The 20,546-nt window shown below is 44.8% G+C and overlaps 1 protein-coding gene across 2 annotated transcripts in view; it reads left to right on the top strand.

Moving 5' to 3' along the window:
• The first annotated feature begins 220 nt into the window (after positions 1-220).
• Positions 221-20,546, top strand: part of IDI1 (isopentenyl-diphosphate delta isomerase 1) — a 72,233-nt gene continuing 51,907 nt past the window's right edge. The window contains exons 1-2 of one of the 2 annotated variants that reach the window (XM_069211192.1): positions 221-355; positions 5,360-5,520. In XM_069211192.1, the coding sequence (XP_069067293.1) occupies positions 5,379-5,520 (142 nt within the window). In that variant the 5' untranslated portion in view covers positions 221-355; positions 5,360-5,378. Of the gene's footprint in view, positions 645-5,359; positions 5,521-20,546 lie in introns of both variants that reach the window. The other variant, XM_069211191.1, reaches the window with a different exon arrangement.

The following is a 20,546-nucleotide window of genomic DNA, read 5'->3' as shown; positions in this document are numbered from 1 at the left end:
AATACATGTTGCACGCGATATAATGTTTATGCACGCAAATAAACTGAGCGGATCCTCCAAAATATCATAGAATCTATGCTACAAATTAGCCCGCGTTGTAGATCGTCTCGGCGTAGTCCTTGATGCTTCGCTCCGAGAACTGCTTACGTAAGAAAAGACAGAGCTTCTATCAGTCGAGAACAGACCAAACCATGCACACTACGCCTGCGCAATTGAGCCATAAGAACCGGGCGGTGGGTGCGGCAACTGTTTTTCAGTGGGACGGCCAGCCGGAGAGGGGCGGGGTTCTGAAGGTCAGGGGTTCCCAGGCGTGACTGTCAGCTCCGCAGTGACAACGACTCCTGCGACGTCCGAGGTGGGACTTCGTTGTTGCACATCCACACACGCCTCGTTGCATTAATAGAAGCACTAGTTTGAGCTGAAGAGGCGGATCGCACCATCTGGTGTAGGGTCTACCGTGCTGCCTGATTGGTCGAAGGCGTTAATCTGAAGATGTTGCGCGGGTTGTTGGGGGCGGGACTGACGCGTTGCATGTGCGCAATGACAAGCAACGCTAGATTCTGGTGTGGGGTCAAGGAGGGATCTGTTCTGTCATTGCAGCGTGTGCCTGGTGATCCAGCTGCCCCTCGTTATTCCACTGTAAGGTAAGTGGGCAGGGCCGTAGGGGAGCTGCTTGTCAAAGAGTGAATGTGACTTTCTGGCAGCACGTTGTTTACCTTTACTGTTCTGATTTTGTTCCTACTTAAGTATTTTCCTTGAGATTCAACGGGGTTTTGATTATTCCCTATTAAATGAAAATATTCCCATAACATACCCAGACACTGTATTACTTAAGCTGGAAAACTGTTGGACAGAAGTCGCTTAGCGCAATGCAGACTTGCTTAAGTAGAGCTCAGCTCAAGCTGCTGCAGCGAAAGGTGTTTTTGTTATTCTGTTGCACATAAGTGGACGCGGGTTGAATCGCCGTATTCTTTGTGTAAGGTTACACAATGCTTAAAGAATAGAAAAGCCTACTTTTATTCCAGAAAGATTGATTCGTAGCTACAATTTGAAATTCCACAAACATTTTTTCAATATTGTTCAGCTGTCCGCTATCTCTCTGGACAACTTACTAGTTAGTGGAACTGTGCATAGTTTATGGGTGGTCATAGTAAATGAATACAATAACACACAGTTGCAAGTTGCTTACTTTTCCAATACCCTTGCTTGCCCCTCTCAGTGAATTGATATCTCCAAACTTTTATTAGGTTTAGCATTAGTAATGGGGAGAGGTTGATTAAATCCATAGCACAAGTCATAAGAAAATAAGGTGTGGGGGACTAACTAAGTTAGGCAGTTATGCAAGTGACACCATGGTGCGTGACATCGCACGGGGTGCTATTACAACCAATGACTTCACAGGAAGTGACAGCACAAGAAGTGACATCAGATCGTAAGACCTCACACATATGTTTGGAAGGGCTATCATGAGTACATTTGAGCGCATTACAATATTTAACAGGTAGGATTTTATGTTTGGATTGTGCTAAAAAAGCTACACAACCACGATTCAAAATCTGGGCCTCAGCTCATACATTCATTTTTTAAAACCCTGCCTCAAAGAAATTGACCTGCTGCAGAGATCTTTGTGTGCCAATTAAATCTCAGGGAATAATAATAATGGTAAAATAATTCTGACGGGTAAAATATTTACTGGAGAGATCTGTTTTGTTTTAGTCCCAGTTTTAAATCAAAATAGATAAGAGGTTTAATGTGTCTTCTGCAAAGTACATATTGTAACATGAAGATGGCAGATTTTTATTCTATATAGCTAAATAAGTGGGCTATTGGTTTTAACACAGATCCTTTTGTTAATTGCAGTCTATAAACTGTAGTCCTCCTAATAAACACAGTGAGCAACGAAGGACATGTGGCTCCTACACCTTGTAACCCTCACTGTCTTATGTAACACATCCTGTGCATTGATTTACATATTTATATGATTTATTGTCAATGTATAATGTGTATGTGTGATGTAAAGCGCTCTGACATCTTGCATTGGGATGAGCTGCAGCTACAGTGCTATAAACAAAATAGAAGAAAATAGTTGTATTTGAATTAGTATTTGTGTAAATACTGAGACAGACCAATACATCTGACATTCTTACAGTGCATGCATATGCCTTATATACAGGGACTAAGCAAAGTCATGAGCACACCTCTCTTAAGTACCTGTGAAGTGAAATGTTTTGTGTTTCTGTTTCCCCTCCATTGCATTTAAACGTGAGGCTCATGATAGCTCCCAGCAAGGATACTGTAACCAAAGGAGGCCTGATGGCCCCTTAAATTCGGCCTTTGCTATGTGCATAGTGGTCCCTGTCCCCGCCTGCACGTTGGTGCTCAGAATGAAAGCAGAGTACGTGCAGGGATTACTGAATGTGTCCCTGTGTCTAACAATTACACCAGGACACGTTTATCATATTTCTGTGGGGTCCAACCTCATGGCAAGGTGGACAGATCAACCCTGTGAAAATAGTTGGTAGACGCCATCTACCCGCTTGTACCCTCGACTTAGGCCCTGGTTAAATGTATTTATTTTATAGATTTATTTTACAGCTGTTGCTGCTGTTATAAACATGCTGTCAGACACTGGTATATTTGGATCTGTGATACTCCATGTTCACATATCGAAACCGTAAACCTCCATTAGGCAGCCATGGTTGCGGCATTTAATAAAATATCTACTTGTCCATGGGACAGGTTGCTTCTTAAATCTACTTGCCCTGTAAAGCAACCTGCTTGTCCTTTTGGTGCCATGTAGTGAGGCGACAAATCAGGGCAGGAATCTCATTAGGTAAGAGCTCTGATAATAACCTCTCTAATTATGCCAGGGCTATCTCTATAGTAGGGCTTGAATACTTGCAATTTCAATCCTTGCTATAGCAATATTTTTATTTTGCTACCTTTCAGCTGATCTACATACTGGGGCTGGAGGAAGCAGTAAGCAATAGTTCCAGTGCTGGAACGCCTTTGAGTCTTCAAACCTCCTAACTTGCATTGTTTTAAGGATTCTCACCAGCTCTTCTCTAATCTTTTCTCACAACGAGAAAGCTTGGAAATTTAATCCTGGTAATGGCAGAAGTAGAAATTCTTCTATGGTTGGGGGAAAAAAGCAGTTGGAGGGAAAGTGAACTTGTAAATGCTCATTAGATTTTCACATGAGCAAATCTACGCAAGAATATTTGTTCGTGCTAAAATACAGTTCACAACTATTTTCTAGGAGTACGATTTCCTGGTATACTTATTTAAGTTCTTGTGTATTCATGAAAGCCACTAATTCAAATACATATACATTGAGTGCACTTTTGTGTCTTTCTTTAAGAATTTGGTCCCTAGTTAGGTCTGGCGTTAACAAAGACATTTTGTTTTTTATTCAACTTCTATTTCTCTATCTATCGGCTGACTTTACTGTGAGTGATCATATTCTGCTCTTCCATAAGGAGCATTTTGGCACATAGTGACAGGAACTACTGTGGCAATCAGTGGCATAACAAAACTGGACGAGGCCCTCCTGCAAAGAACATGAAGGGCTTCCACTCCCCTCCAGACTCACTCAGGGCAGGTGCTATGCTGTGGGGGACCCCTGGAGGGGGGCTTTGGGCCCTTTGTTATACCCCTGGTGGTAATGTGTGCTTTTGAGACCAAAAACATTTTTTCTTTTTGCCAGTGGTTGTTACAATAGTGAGGGCCATGTCAAAACAAGAGACACATTAATGAAACCAAAAGACTCAAAAAATGTCAGATCAGTTGGCTTTGTCAGTGCTTGTTTATTTTCATGCTTCCCATAATCTTGTTGAAAATGGTTACACTGATTTTCCATTAGGAATATTTTCTGGAAATACTAGCATGCATCAACACACTTTACTAAATGACGCTTCAAAGAAATAGCACCTAAAATTTCATAGTAGCAAAACTTTTTTTCCGTGCTTGCATTTTTTTCTTAACATTTTATTTTGAAAGTGCAAAATCATCACTCTTGATTACAAGCTTCTGCAAACATTTGCATCTAATCAGAGAGCATTATGGTAGCATTATATTTAGCCTCATATTAAACTTCAAAATTGTGTACACTTTTATTGTTTTTACTGGAACCACAGTCAGTAGTGCAGTGTGACCTTAAAACATTTATTTACAGCGCTCATTCTAATAATGAAGGCTTTTCAATAATGAACCATAAATACAAGTTCAAACAGTGTTAACGTATGGACACACATATTACCTCAACTGCAGACAGTTCCCTTCTCTGTAAACTGGCAGCCAAAGGGTTTGTGCTGCAAGGGGGTTGGGCCTACTTATCCCAAGGACAAAATATACATGAAAACTTGTTGCCCTTGACCCAAAGGACAAAATAAACATGAACATTTGTTGCCCTTGACCTTAAACAATATGTCCAGGGCGTCAGGCGATAGGAATTCTGCATCCCTGGCAGCAGTTACAACAAGACTGGGAAACACCTACAGACTTAAGGTGTGTGTTTCAAGTGAAACTTGACTAAGTAGACCCCTAGGTGCATTCTTGTCAATCTTTCCAACGTTGTGGTTCTTCCAGTGACGCAAGGATTGCTAGCTATTAATTTGTTGCAGTTATTAATTTTCTTAACCCAAGACTCAAGTGGCAATGGCTACTGAGTTGCTTTTCTCTTGAAACCCATAGTTAAATGGTTAGTGGTAGTCTTGTTTTGAGTGCTGCCAAATGGACCTCTTTGCTCCATGATATGAAATTCTTGTTGGGGCATACACACACAATGTTTTCATTTATTTATTTTTTCTCATAAATGTATCTTAAAGTTCTTCATGGGTACCTAAAAGTAAAACATTAGTAATCAAAAAGTAAACTTGTGGTAATACAAAACATAAAACACAAGTATGTCAGTAATATTATATCATATTAGGGTCATTTCCATATGTAGGATAAACAGGAGGAAATGGGGCGGACAAGTTGAGGTGAGAAAATGGAATGCATCTTTGGAGATGCATAGTAAAGCATATACATTATATCAAAGTGTGAAAATCCTGACTAGGCTAAACATTTGATTAAACCCAGACCAAATGATCTCCAAGGCCTCAATAAGTTTCCTTCAGGCAAACCCTACTTTTTAATTTGCTGACAAGAAAAGTCAATTTGGGCAGTTGAGCTTCAACAACAAAATAATTTACCTAAACTTTTTCAGTCTTAGGAAATTAATTTCTTAATTTGCTTTGTGTTGTGGGGGTTGGTAGTTCTATTGTGAAAGATCTGCCGTTAGTAGATGATGGCAATTGTGGATCTTCACAAATCATGTTTTTATAATTCTATTTTTGTGCTTTATTGTTTTATTCAGCACAAAACGTACTGCAGCCATGCCGGAAATAAACACAGATAACCTTGATGAGCAGCAGGTGCAACTCCTCAGAGAGATGTGCATTCTCATTGATGAAAATGATAAGAAGATTGGTGCTGATACCAAGAAGAATTGCCATCTGAATGCGAACATTAACAATGGTGTGTTATGGCTTTAACATTCATATTTGTATTCCAAATTTGGAAACTTAGTGTTTGCTTAACATCATGTTTAGGAGTATGCATTGACTTTTATTTTAAAATGCTAACAGTGAGATTATTTGATTTGTTGCATGTGATCATATTTTATAAATTTAAAGTGGATGACGATTGTTTCAGTTTTATGTTTGAGATCTATATAGAGCACAACTGCACAGTTTTGTTGTGTTAAGAAGGTACAATTTCCTTTTCACTAACTTCTTTAAGGAGTTGTACATTTCACATCCATTTTGAGCGATATTCTGTGTTCATCAGAAGTAGCTCTTTCACCTGTTTCTCTTTTAGAGTAACTTTTCTGCTTACAGTTCATCTAATGGTGAAGGCTGTTTCATATGTGTGAGGATTATAATTGGCCTTGTATGAAAGTGGAGCACCTCTGTGAACTAAAAATCACTGATGGTAACATTTTTCAGCCCGTCCCAGTTTCTGTATATTAAGATGACTTGCAAAGACATTCTAGTCAGGTGTGTGGCAGCAGGGTAAAACATAGTATACAGAAACAACATAATAAAAACATTTGAAACTATTGGATCTGTTGTCTATTGGTAGAGGTAGCATGAAATGTCCGAACATTTCTGTATCTCTGGGTTCATAAGTTTGGAAAATGGTTCAGATGTCGTAATTCTCGAAGGAGCACCCACTCCATCTTTTTCGGATATAGAAGCAAGTCTGCAGTGTATTTTAATTCATAGCATATGTTTACCCAGAGAATTGGCTCCACTTGATGATGAGGAAAACGTCCAGGATATATTTTTAGTAATGAAATTGCATTGTTGTAGTGAGTCATTACTGGCTTTAGTTAGGTTTGTTTACTTCGACAAGGATCTGTTTCTTGTATAAATTCAATACACTGAAAATGTTCATTGGGATAAACCATCCTAACTACTCCAAGTCACCCATCTTCAGTTTCCTATATGTCCATCTGTTTGTTGCCTGGGCTGCCTCTCGCTTTGCCAGTTCCTATTTATTTTGAGTATACCTTTATGGTCTTGAAACACTTTTTCATAGTCATTTTGAGCACATAATAATTCCATAAGGTTTCAACCAGTGCATATATATATATATATATAGCAGCAGCTCACCTTTGTAATGAGGGTAATCTTGATATTTTGCACTTAGAGAATTTGTTAGGGCTTACTTTTATAAAGCTGGCTCAGCACAAAAAGATATTTCTTGACATTCTCCTGTTGTCTACAAGAATTAATATTTTATTTTACATAAAAACATTTTACTCCAACTTCCAGAATTGGGAAGCAAATAAAGGACTCCCTCCTTAAAATCTTTTCTGCCCCCCCCCCCCCGAACATGCTTTTTGTGTAAGGCTCAGCAGCAACTTGCAGAGGCCTCCAAAAAACTTAAAGGATTGCAGGGGGTGGGCTGACAGCAGGAGAGTGAGTTGGGAGGAAGCAATGGGCAGGCAGTGAGAAAGCAATCGAAGCACTTGAGGTTGGTCCCAGGATGTAGTGTGGTACAGATAATATCAGGCCTCAAGAAATCTACTCGCCCACTTCTTGTGGTGAGTCAGATTTTATCAGGTCGAGCTATATATATAGAACCCATTCTGGTGAGTTGATAAAAAAACAGGTGTTCTTTCCATTCAGAAAGTGATGGGAGCAATAAATATGCCTTTAAATCTTGTTTTTATCTTGTCATATTTGCTCTGTGTTCAGAGAAAGAGGTCAGAAGTCAGTTTACTTCTCTGACTGCAGAGTTCCAGGATTCTGCAAAGTGAATTCTCTGACCTGCTGCACTGAGTTGGAAATGAAAGACTGTAGGGTGTCGGATTTTTTCCTAACACACAACATTTAAGTAACTAATAAGTCAACTATACATCCTTTTGAAAATATATTTTAGTAGCTGTGAAAGCCCATTTTGTGTACTTCTGTTGGATGGAAAAAATGTTCTAAGAGGATTAACACAAATCAGAACAGTCTACTTGGTGATGTGCAAATGATAAATATGTTTACTGAAACCCAATTTTCACAGATTATTGTTAATCCACTATATAGTTATATCAGTAAAGCTACAAGTTAGTGGGAACGTTTTTGGCCCCTTCAGTGGGAAATGTACTGCCTATAAATGACAGTGTGCTACCACATCATACTTTAGTAGTATATTTATTAAAAGTGAGTGTTAAAACATGAACTGGGAAACACTCCTCTGAAGTGAGACCCCGCCTGAAGAAACCACCAGCGGACCCAACAGAACAAAAGAACTAACGACCTATCTCTCCACTCCCCTACCCAGCAAAAGTCCTCAAGGAAGTGATCAAATAACAACTCGCCCAACACATAAAAGACCACAACCTCCTGGACCCCTCCCAGTCTTGATTCAGAGCTAACTGCAGCACTGAGACAGCCCTAATCACAGCAACCGACAACATCAGAGCTCTGCTTGACCACTGAGAAACTGCTGCCCTCATCCACTGTAGGAAGTTGGCTCTGTATGTGCTATTTCAAAGTAAGGAATAGCATGCACAGAGTCCAAGGGTTCCCCTTAGAGGTAAGATAGTGGCAAAAAGAGATAATACTAATGCTCTATTTTGTGGTAGTGTGGTCGAGCAGTAGGCTTATCAAAGGAGTAGTGTTAAGCATTTGTTGTACATACACACAGGCAATAAATGAGGAACACACACTCAGAGACAAATCCAGCCAATAGGGTTTGTTATAGAAAAATATATTTTCTTAGTTTATTTTAAGAACCACAGGTTCAAATTCTACATGTAATATCTCATTTGAAAGGTTTTGCAGGTAAGTACTTTAGGAACTTTGAATCATTACATTAGCATGTATACTTTTCACATAAAACACAATAAGCTGTTTTAAAAGTGGACACTGCAATTTTCACAGTTCCTGGGGGAGGTAAAGTAATGTTAGTTTTAACAGGTAAGTAAGTCACTTACAGGTTTCAGTTTTGGGTCCAAGGTAGCCCACCGTTGGGGGTTCAGAGCAACCCCAAAGTTATCACACCAGCAGCTCAGGGCCGGTCAGGTGCAAAGGTCAAAGAGGTGCCCAAACCACATATGCTTCAATGGAGAGAAGGGGGTGCCCCGGTTCCGGTCTGCCAGCAGGTAAGTACCCGCGTCTTCGGAGGGCAGACCAGGGGGGTTTTGTAGGGCACCGGGGGGGACACACGTCAGCACAAAAAGTACACCCTCAGCAGCGCGGGGGCGGCCGGGTGCAGTGTGCAAACACGCGTCGGGTTTCCAATGGTTTTCAATGAGAGATCAAGGAATCTCTTCAGCGTTGCAGGCAGGCAAGGGGGGGGCTCCTCGGGGTAGCCACCACCTGGGCAAGGGAGAGGGCCTCCTGGGGGTCACTCCTGCACAGGAGTTCCGTTCCTTTAGGTGCTGGGGGCTGCGGGTGCAGGGTCTTTTCCAGCCGTCGGGAAATGGAGTTCAGGCAGTCGCGGTCAGGGGGAGCCTCGGGATTCCCTCTGCAGGCGTCGCTGTGGGGGCTCAGGGGGGACAACTTTGGTTACTCACGGTCTTGGAGTCGCCGGAGGGTCCTCCCTGAGGTGTTGGTTCTCCACCAGTCGAGTCGGGGTCGCCGGGTGCAGTGTTGCAATTCTCACGCTTCTTGCGGGGAGTTGCAGGGGTCTTTAAATCTGCTCCTTGAAACAAAGTTGCAGTTCTTTTGGAGCAGTGCCGTTGTCCTCGGGAGTTTCTTGTCTTTCTTGAAGCAGGGCAGTCCTCAGAGGATTCAGAGGTCGCTGGTCCCTTGGAAAGCGTCGCTGGAGCAGGTTTCTTTGGAAGGCAGGAGACAGGCCGGTAAGTCTGGGGCCAAAGCAGTTGGTGTCTTCTGTTCTTCCTCTGCAGGGGTTCTTCAGCTCAGCAGTCCTCTTCTTCTTGTAGTTTCAGGAATCTAAATTCTTAGGTTCAGGGGAGCCCTTAAATACTAAATTTAAGGGCGTGTTTAGGTCTGGGGGGTTAGTAGCCAATGGCTACTAGCCCTGAGGGTGGGTACACCCTCTTTGTGCCTCCTCCCAAGGGGAGGGGGTCACATCCCTAATCCTATTGGGGAATCCTCCATCTGCAAGATGGAGGATTTCTAAAAGTTAGAGTCACTTCAGCTCAGGACACCTTAGGGGCTGTCCTGACTGGCCAGTGACTCCTCCTTGTTATTCTCATTATTTTCTCCGGCCTTGCCGCCAAAAGTGGGGGCCGTGGCCGGAGGGGGCGGGCAACTCCACTAGCTAGAGTGTCCTGCGGTGCTGGCACAAAGGGGTGAGCCTTTGAGGTGTGACAGCTCCTGTCTGGGGGAGGTGTTAGCATCTCCACCCAGTGCAGGCTTTGTTACTGGCCTCAGAGTGACAAAGGCACTCTCCCCATGGGGCCAGCAACATGTCTCGGTTGTGGCAGGCTGCTGGAACCAGTCAGCCTACACAGATAGTCGGTTAAGGTTTCAGGGGGCACCTCTAAGGTGCCCTCTGGGGTGTATTTCACAATAAAATGTACACTGGCATCAGTGTGCATTTATTGTGCTGAGAAGTTTGATACCAAACTTCCCAGTTTTCAGTGTAGCCATTATGGTGCTGTGGAGTTCGTGTAAAACAGACTCCTAGACCATATACTCTTATGGCTACCCTGCACTTACAATGTCTAAGGTTTTGCTTAGACACTGTAGGGGCACAGTGCTCATGCACTGGTGCCCTCACCTACGGTGTAGTGCACCCTGCCTTAGGGCTGTAAGGCCTACTAGAGGGGTGTCTTATCTACACCTGCATAGGCAGTGAGAGGCTGGCATGGCACCCTGAGGGGAGTGCCATGTCGACTTACTTGTTTTGTTCTCACCAGCACACACAAGCTGGTAAGCAGTGTGTCTGTGCTGAGTGAGGGGTCTCCAGGGTGGCATAAGACATGCCGCAGCCCTTAGAGACCTTCCTTGGCATCAGGGCCCTTGGTACCAGGGGTACCATTTACAAGAGACTTATCTGGATGCCAGGGTGTGCCAATTGTGGATACAAAAGTACAGGTTTAGGGAAAGAACACTGGTGCTGGGGCCTGGTTAGCAGGCCTCAGCACACTTTCAATTCAAAACATAGCATCAGCAAAGGCAAAAAGTCAGGGGGTAACCATGCCAAGGAGGCATTTCCTTACATCCACCTAGACCTGTTCGCCACATTTGACACCATCTCCCACCACTTCCTTATCAATAGACTTCACCACATAGGGATCCAGGGAGGTGTTCTCAGATGGATTGCCTCATACCTCACTGGCAGATACCAGAGGATCTGCCTCCCACCATGTACGTCAGAGCCAAAGAAGATAATCTGCAGAGTCCCCCAAGGATTGTCCCTCAGCCCTAACCTCTTCAACACCTACATGACTCCCCTGGCTGACATCGTCAGATCACACAGAATTAACATAATTTCCTGCACTGACAACACTCTTCTCATCGTCTTCCTGTCAGAAGGTCCTGCCGACCAAAGCCAACTTCCATAGGTGCTTGAGGAATATCATAGACTAGATGAAGGACATCGGTCTCAAACTCAAAACGGATAAGAAGGAAGTCCTCATCTTTAAGAACTATACCTCGCTTTGGAACAACGCACGGTGGCTCGCAGAACTCAGCCCACCCCGACAGTCCTAGCTCGCAATCTTGGCATCATCTTGGATGGCAAGCTATCCATGAAGAAACAGGTCAAAGCAGTCTCGTCCGCCTGCTTCCACATCCTTTGCATCCTCCAAAAAATGTTTAAGTGGCTACCAGCCAACACCAAAAGCATGTTCACCACAAGCAGACTGGATTACGGACACACACTCCACGTAGGGTTCATGGCACGCCTCATAAATAAACTTCAGACAATACAAAACTTAGCGGCAAAACTCATCCTTGACATCCCCAGAAGGACCCACATCACACCCCATCTCAAGAAACTACCCTGGCTCCCAATTCAGAAGAGATACCAGTTCAAGATGCTGACCCACTCCTTCAAGGCCCTGCACAACAAAGGTCCAGTATTCATCAACAAATGCCTCCTTTCCCACCAACCCACTAGACACCTCCGATCCACCTTCCTCTCCTTCGCAGACACCCCTCAGATCCACCGGGCAAACTGAGGAGGACGCTCTTTCTCGCACGTGGCAGCCAAGGCATGGAACAACCTCCCTCTGCACCTTAGGACCACACCATTGCTCTAGCTTTTCAGGAAATAACTCAAAATCTGGTTGTTAGAATGATCACAGCAGATAATGCTTCTACAGCACCTCAAGACCCTTGCGGCAAATTGTCTCTCTTTACAATTGACTGATTGTTTGATTGACTCCTGCCCTGATGGCAATGCTATTAGAAAACTAAGAGGCAAACCCCGAATCGTATGTACTCTATATGTGGGGTAGATTCTTATTATACACAGAGCAAACGTATAGTTTATTTAATCAAACAAAAGAGTTTTTTGTCCAGCAGAAATGCTGAACTCACAAATTTGAAGGTGCATTTATATGTGAGAATGAAGAAAAAAGAGGCTGTATAAAATAAATTATTTGCCTAGGAGTACTCATTTTGAGACCAGTTTACGGGTCAAGTACATTTCAGTTAGGTCTAGTAGATTTTTCAAGTTACTCGACCTGCAGGTCTAGTAACACTTTTATGATTCAAGGCCTGAATATTCAACTGAAATCTAAAAGGGCCTGGGAAAAGAAATGGATAAGATGCGCTAAAGAGCAACACAGAGCATTCTTAGGGTGTGTGCTGGTGTTTGGGAGGAAAAGAAGCTGTAAATGCAAGAGCTAGATAATGTTGGCCCTCTCTTGGACTGCTGAAAAAAAAAAATATATATGATTTCTGAATAGGAGCAGTGGAAGCATACAAGTCATCCACTCAGAAATATGGTTAAGAGGCTATGCTTAATGGAAGGTACAAACAAAATAAGTGGAAGGCAAGCCATCATATAAGAAGCAAGCACATGACATATGACCTTAAAGCCAATCGATGTTAAGTAATAGGCGGGGTCCAAGCCCACTGTAAGATTTTGAAATGGTCCATAAGAGGTTTTCCCCTTTAAATAAATGTGGACACAACACATAATTTTTCACCATTATGCCACAAACTTTGCAGTTGGCTTATGGCAATATTGTTTGTATGCAAATTCCTGACCCACATTTGAAATAGTGAGCTTAGATGCATCCGTTACTTACCATTGGTTGGCTTCATTGTCACTTTAATTTCCTTGATTCATATTTGTCTGCTGCCTTAGGTTTACTTCCTGTTCATGTGTTGGTTCCTTCCCGGTAGTACTGACACATTCCCTTTGTCCTGCCACTACTCATTTTTTTGTAGGAGCTTCTTTTTTATTTATGTTTAATCAATGTACCAGAGTGTGTCTTTTTATGCCATCTCCGTCATACTTGCTGCCCTCTTTGTTCTGCTGCTGTCAGTCTAATTGTCCCCCATGCCCTTCTTCCTGCCATAGTTTGTCTGCTTACCCAACCCCTGCATGATACATGGTTCTGGCAATGTTTTTCCAGTAGCCCATCTCTGAGAATTTAGCTTTAAAAGTGGAACTGACTGGTATAAATGTTGGTACTGTGCTTGGTCTATGGAGTCCTCCAGCTGTTCTGCTCCCCAACTGGTGTGTGTGTGTTTTTCTTCTATCTAGTATTTCTGGTCAGTGTTTGATGCTACCTGTGGAGAATATCATTTATGCAAAGTGTGAGCTTGCTATAAAAATGTTCCACGTAATGTTAAATTCTGAGAAATGTCATGCAATTCTCAATCCAAAGTTTCTTCCAGGCCTAATCACACTGTAAGTAATTCAGATTGACAGTAAGCACCATTGGATGTTCAGTAACTTAGACAAGCAGCCTGTAAAGCACCATTGCATTTCAAGTAATTGACGCAGTCCCAGCATGTGACACACCACTGCTCTGCTGGTTAATGTAATAGAATTTATGTAAAGCAATCTAGCCTTGCAAGTAAACCACATAGCCTCCAGCACGTAAACACTGTCAACAAGCCAGTAATATGCATAACTTCCTTCACCTTGAAAAACAGGATTACAATACCAAAAACCAACCCAGTCCCAAGTATAAAAATCATAAGACCTCCAGTCTGTAAAAGTGCCTGAACCATTACAGGTATCAGTACCATCTTCTAATTTCACTCACCCGTACTCCGGGATGCTTGTAGTTAACACGTCAGGTGTTGAGCAGATACTGCAGTGCACACAGTAATGTGCAGACTAGGCTAACCAGCGTTGTATTGCATTGCTGCTCACTCAAGTGGTACTAAGAATTAGCTCACCCTAGCCCCCACAACTAAGAAAATAATCCTGTTTCATGAATGTGCATTCAAATATTGGTGTTTTATAAAGGCATTAAAACGGGCTGAGGAAAATAAATTATAGGATGCTGGTTTTTTTTCCTTAAAAAAAATCAAGAGTATAATTTTTCATTTAAGTTGCGATGTCTTGCTTGGACATCGTAAATGATTAATACATTCATGTACCAAATTATTCTATGAACAAATCCCCTGTTGGCATTCTTACCTACCTGATACTTAAAGATCACATTATCAAAATTCTTAAGTGTTCTGATGATACACAATACTTCTTGAAAGTCGCCTCTGCTTCAGAAATCTACTGCCTCAAACATTGCATGCACATTGTAGGAAGTTGGCTCTGTATGTACTATTTCAAAGTAAGGAATAGCATGCACAGAGTCCAAGGGTTCCCCTTAGAGGTAAAATAGTGGTAAAAATAGATAATACTAATGCTCTATTTTGTGGTAGTGTGGTCGAGCAGTAGGCTTATCCAAGGAGTAGTGTTAAGCATTTGTTGTACATACACATAGACAATAAATGAGGTACACACACTCAGAGACAAATCCAGCCAATAGGTTTTGTTATAGAAAAATATCTTTTCTTAGTTTATTTTAAGAACCACAGGTTCAAATTTAACATGTAATATCTTGTTTGAAAGGTATTGCAGGTAAGTACATTAGGAACTTTGAATCATTTCAATTGCATGTATACTTTTCAAGTTATTGACAAATAGCTACTTTAAAAGTGGACACTTAGTGCAATTTTCACAGTTCCTGGGGGAGGTAAGTTTTTGTTAGTTTTACCAGGTAAGTAAGACACTTACAGGGTTCAGTTCTTGGTCCAAGGTAGCCCACCGTTGGGGGTTCAGAGCAACCCCAAAGTCACCACACCAGCAGCTCAGGGCCGGTCATGTGCAGAGTTCAAAGTGGTGCCCAAAACGCATAGGCTAGAATGGAGAGAAGGGGGTGCCCCGGTTCCGGTCTGCTTGCAGGTAAGTACCCGTGTCTTCGGAGGGCAGACCAGGGGGGTTTTGTAGGGCACCGGGGGGGGACACAAGCCCACACAGAAATTTCACCCTCAGCAGCGCGGGGGCGGCCGGGTGCAGTGTAGAAACAAGCGTCGGGTTTGCAATGTTAGTCTATGAGAGATCAACGGATCTCTTCAGCGCTGCAGGCAGGCAAGGGGGGGGTTCCTCGGGGAAACCTCCACTTGGGCAAGGGAGAGGGACTCCTGGGGGTCACTTCTGCAGTGAAAGTCCGGTCCTTCAGGTCCTGGGGGCTGCGGGTGCAGGGTCTTTTCCAGGCGTCGGGACTTAGGTTTCAGAGAGTCGCGGTCAGGGGAAGCCTCGGGATTCCCTCTGCAGGCGGCGCTGTGGGGGCTCAGGGGGGACAGGTTTTGGTACTCACAGTCGTAGAGTAGTCCGGGGGTCCTCCCTGAGGTGTTGGTTCTCCACCAGCCGAGTCGGGGTCGCCGGGTGCAGTGTTGCAAGTCTCACGCTTCTTGCGGGGAGATTGCAGGGTCTTTAAAGCTGCTCCTTGAAACAAAGTTGCAGTCTTTTTGGAGCAGGTCCGCTGTCCTCGGGAGTTTCTTGTCTTTTTCGAAGCAGGGCAGTCCTCAGAGGATTCAGAGGTCGCTGGTCCCTTGGAAGGTGTCGCTGGAGCAGAGTTCTTTGGAAGGCAGGAGACAGGCCGGTGAGTTTCTGGAGCCAAGGCAGTTGTCGTCTTCTGGTCTTCCTCTGCAGGGGTTTTCAGCTAGGCAGTCCTTCTTCTTGTAGTTTGCAGGAATCTACTTTTCTAGGGTTCAGGGTAGCCCTTAAATACTAAATTTAAGGGCGTGTTTAGGTCTGGGGGGTTAGTAGCCAATGGCTACTAGCCCTGAGGGTGGGTACACCCTCTTTGTGCCTCCTCCCAAGGGGAGGGGGTCACAATCCTAACCCTATTGGGGGAATCCTCCATCTGCAAGATGGAGGATTTCTAAAAGTTAGAGTCACTTCAGCTCAGGACACCTTAGGGGCTGTCCTGACTGGCCAGTGACTCCTCCTTGTTGCTTTCTTTGTTCCCTCCAGCCTTGCCGCCAAAAGTGGGGGCCGTGGCCGGAGGGGGCGGGCAACTCCACTAAGCTGGAGTGCCCTGCTGGGCTGTGACAAAGGGGTGAGCCTTTGAGGCTCACCGCCAGGTGTTACAGCTCCTGCCTGGGGGAGGTGTTAGCATCTCCACCCAGTGCAGGCTTTGTTACTGGCCTCAGAGTGACAAAGGCACTCTCCCCATGGGGCCAGCAACATGTCTCTAGTGTGGCAGGCTGCTGGAGCTAGTCAGCCTACACAGACAGTCGGTTAAGTTTCAGGGGGCACCTCTAAGGTGCCCTCTGGGGTGTATTTTGCAATAAAATGTACACTGGCATCAGTGTGCATTTATTGTGCTGAGAAGTTTGATACCAAACTTCCCAGTTTTCAGTGTAGCCATTATGGTGCTGTGGAGTTCGTGTTTGACAGACTCCCAGACCATATACTCTTATGGCTACCCTGCACTTACAATGTCTAAGGTTTTGTTTAGACACTGTAGGGGTACCATGCTCATGCACTGGTACCCTCACCTATGGTATAGTGCACCCTGCCTTAGGGCTGTAAGGCCTGCTAGAGGGGTGTCTTACCTATACTGCATAGGCAGTGAGAGGCTGGCATGGCACCCTGAGGGGAGTGCCATGTCGACTTACTCGTTTTGTCCTCACTAGCACACACAAGCTGGCAAGCAGTGTGTCTGTGCTGAGTGAGAGGTCTCCAGGGTGGCATAAGACATGCTGCAGCCCTTAGAGACCTTCCTTGGCATCAGGGCCCTTGGTACTAGAAGTACCAGTTACAAGGGACTTATCTGGATGCCAGGGTCTGCCAATTGTGGATACAAAAGTACAGGTTAGGGAAAGAACACTGGTGCTGGGGCCTGGTTAGCAGGCCTCAGCACACTTTCAATTGTAAACATAGCATCAGCAAAGGCAAAAAGTCAGGGGGCAACCATGCCAAGGAGGCATTTCCTTACACAAACCCCCCCAAACGAAAGAGGATGAGACTAACCTTTCCCAAGAGAGTCTTCATTTTCTAAGTGGAAGAACCTGGAAAGGCCATCTGCATTGGCATGGGCAGTCCCAGGTCTGTGTTCCACTATAAAGTCCATTCCCTGTAGGGAGATGGACCACCTCAACAGTTTAGGATTTTCACCTTTCATTTGCATCAGCCATTTGAGAGGTCTGTGGTCAGTTTGAACTAGGAAGTGAGTCCCAAAGAGGTATGGTCTCAGCTTCTTCAGGGACCAAACCACAGCAAAGGCCTCCCTCTCAATGGCACTCCAACGCTGCTCCCTGGGGAGTAACCTCCTGCTAATGAAAGCAACAGGCTGGTCAAGGCCATCATCATTTGTTTGGGACAAAACTGCCCCTATCCCGTGTTCAGAGGCATCTGTCTGCACAATGAACTGCTTAGAATAATCTGGAGCTTTTAGAACTGGTGCTGAGCACATTGCTTGTTTCAGGGTGTCAAAGGCCTGTTGGCATTCCACAGTCCAGTTCACTTTCTTGGGCATTTTCTTGGAGGTGAGTTCAGTGAGGGCTGTCACAATGGATCCATATCCCTTCACAAACCTCCTGCAATACCCAGTCAAGCCAAGGAATGCCCTGACTTGAGTCTGGGTTTTTGGAGCTACCCAGTCCAGAATAGTCTGGATCTTGGGTTGGAGTGGCTGAACGTGGCCTCCACCTACAAGGTGGCCCAAGTAAACCACAGTTCCCTGCCCTATCTGGCATTTGGATGTCTTGATAGAGAGGCCTGCAGATTGCAGAGCCTTCAAAACCTTCTTCAGGTGGACCAGGTGATCCTGCCAGGTGGAGCTAAAGACAGCAATATCATCAAGATACGCTGTGCTAAAGGACTCCAAGCCAGCAAGGACTTGATTCACCAACCTTTGGAAGGTGGCAGGGGCATTCTTTAAACCAAAGGGCATACCAGTAAACTGATAATGCCCATCAGGTGTGGAGAATGCTGTTTTCTCTTTTGCTCCAGGTGCCATTTTTATTTGCCAGTACCCTGCTGTCAAGTCAAAGGTACTTAAGAATTTGGCAGGACCTAATTTATCTATGAGCTCATCAGCTCTAGGAATTGGATGAGCATCTGTCTTGGTGACAGAATTGAGCCCTCTGTAATCCACACAAAACCTCATCTCTTTCTTTCCATTTTTGGTATGAGGTTTGGGGACTAAGACCACTGGGCTAGCCCAGGGGCTGTCAGAGCGCTCAATTACTCCCAATTCTAGCATCTTGTGGACTTCCACCTTGATGCTTTCCTTAACATGGTCAGACTGTCTAAAGATTTTGTTTTTGACAGGCATGCTGTCTCCTGTGTCCACATCATGGGTACACAGGTGTGTCTGACCAGGGGTTAAGGAGAAGAGTTCAGGAAACTGTTGTAGGACTCTCCTACAATCAGCTTGCTGTTGGCCAGAGAGGGTGTCTGAGTAGATCACTCCGTCTACTGTGCCATCTTTTGGGTCTGATGACAGAAGATCAGGGAGAGGTTCACTCTCTGCCTCCTGATCCTCATCTGTTACCATCAACAGATTCACATCAGCCCTGTCATGGAAGAGCTTAAGGCGGTTCACATGGATCACCCTCTTGGGGCTCCTGCTTGTGCCCAGGTCCACCAGGTAGGTGACCTGACTCTTCCTTTCTAGCACTGGGTAAGGGCCACTCCATTTGTCCTGGAGTGCCCTGGGAGCCACAGGCTCCAGAACCCAGACTTTCTGCCCTGGTTGGAACTCAACCAGTGCAGCCTTTTGGTCATACCAAAACTTCTGGAGCTGTTGGCTGGCCTCAAGGTTTTTGGTTGCCTTTTCCATGTACTCTGCCATTCTAGAGCGAAGGCCAAGTACATAGTCCACTATGTCTTGTTTAGGCTCATGAAGAGGTCTCTCCCAGCCTTCTTTAACAAGAGCAAGTGGTCCCCTTACAGGATGACCAAACAGAAGTTCAAAGGGTGAGAATCCTACTCCCTTCTGTGGCACCTCTCTGTAAGCAAAAAGCAGACATGGCAAGAGGACATCCCATCTCCTTTTGAGTTTTTCTGGGAGCCCCATGATCATGCCTTTTAATGTCTTGTTGAATCTCTCAACCAAGCCATTAGTTTGTGGATGGTATGGTGTAGTGAATTTGTAAGTCACTCCACACTCATTCCACATGTGTTTTAGGTATGCTGACATGAAGTTGGTACCTCTGTCAGACACCACCTCCTTAGGGAAACCCACTCTGGTAAAGATACCAATGAGGGCCTTGGCTACTGCAGGGGCAGTAGTCGACCTAAGGGGAATAGCTTCAGGATACCTAGTAGCATGATCCACTACTACTAGGATGTACATATTTCCTGAGGCTGTGGGAGGTTCCAGTGGACCAACTATGTCCACACCCACTCTTTCAAAGGGGACCCCCACCACTGGAAGTGGAATGAGGGGGGCCTTTGGGTGCCCACCTGTCTTACCACTGGATTGACAGGTGGGGCAGGAGAGGCAAAACTCCTTAACCTTCTGGGACATATTGGGCCAGTAGAAGTGGTTGACTAACCTCTCCCACGTCTTGGTTTGTCCCAAATGCCCAGCAAGGGGAATATCATGGGCTAAGGTCAGAATAAACTCTCTGAACGACTGAGGCACTACCACTCTCCTAGTGGCACCAGGTTTGGGGTCTCTGGCCTCAGTGTACAGGAGTCCATCTTCCCAATAGACCCTATGTGTTCCATTTTTCTTGCCCTTGGACTCTTCAGCAGCTTGCTGCCTAAGGCCTTCAAGAGAGGGACAGGTTTCTTGTCCCTTACACAGCTCCTCCCTTGAGGGTCCCCCTGGGCCTAAGAGCTCAACCTGATAAGGTTCAAGCTCCAAAGGCTCAGTTCCCTCAGAGGGCAGAACTTCTTCCTGAGAAGAGAGGTTCCCTTTTTCTGACTGTGTTGCAGTTGGTTTCCCAACTGACTTTCCTTTTCTCTTGGTAGGCTGGGCCATTTTTCCAGACTCCAGCTCTACTTTTTCACCCTGTGCCTTGCATTGTGCTCTTGTTTTTACACACACCAGTTCAGGGATACCCAGCATGGCTGCATGGGTTTTTAGTTCTACCTCAGCCCATGCTGAGGACTCCAGGTCATTTCCAAGCAGACAGTCTACTGGGATGTTTGAGGAGACCACCACCTGTTTCAGGCCATTGACCCCTCCCCATTCTAAAGTTACCATTGCCATGGGATGTGCTTTAGTTTGATTGTCAGCATTGGTGACTGTATAAGTTTTTCCAGTCAGGTATTGGCCAGGGGAAACCAGTTTCTCTGTCACCATGGTGACACTGGCACCTGTATCCCTCAGGCCCTCTACACTTGTCCCATTAATAAAGAGCTGCTGCCTGTATTTTTGCATGTTAGGAGGCCAGGCAGCTAGTGTGGCTAAATCCACCCCACCCTCAGAGACTAGAGTAGCTTCAGTGTGGACCCTGATTTGCTCTGGGCACACTGTTGATCCCACTTGGAAACTAGCCATTCCAGTGTTACCTGGATTGGAGTTTGGAGTGGAACTTTTCTTGGGACAGGCCTTGTCTCCAGTTTGGTGTCCAGACTGACTACAGTTTCGACACCAGGCCTTTTTGGGATCAAAGTTTTTACCCTTGTACCCAGGATTGTTTTGTGAAGAGGCTCTG

Source organism: Pleurodeles waltl, chromosome 10, assembly GCF_031143425.1.
Source record: "Pleurodeles waltl isolate 20211129_DDA chromosome 10, aPleWal1.hap1.20221129, whole genome shotgun sequence".
Taxonomy (NCBI): domain Eukaryota; kingdom Metazoa; phylum Chordata; class Amphibia; order Caudata; family Salamandridae; genus Pleurodeles; species Pleurodeles waltl.
Note: the sequence above shows the minus strand (reverse complement) of the source record. Positions and strands in the feature narration are given on the sequence as shown.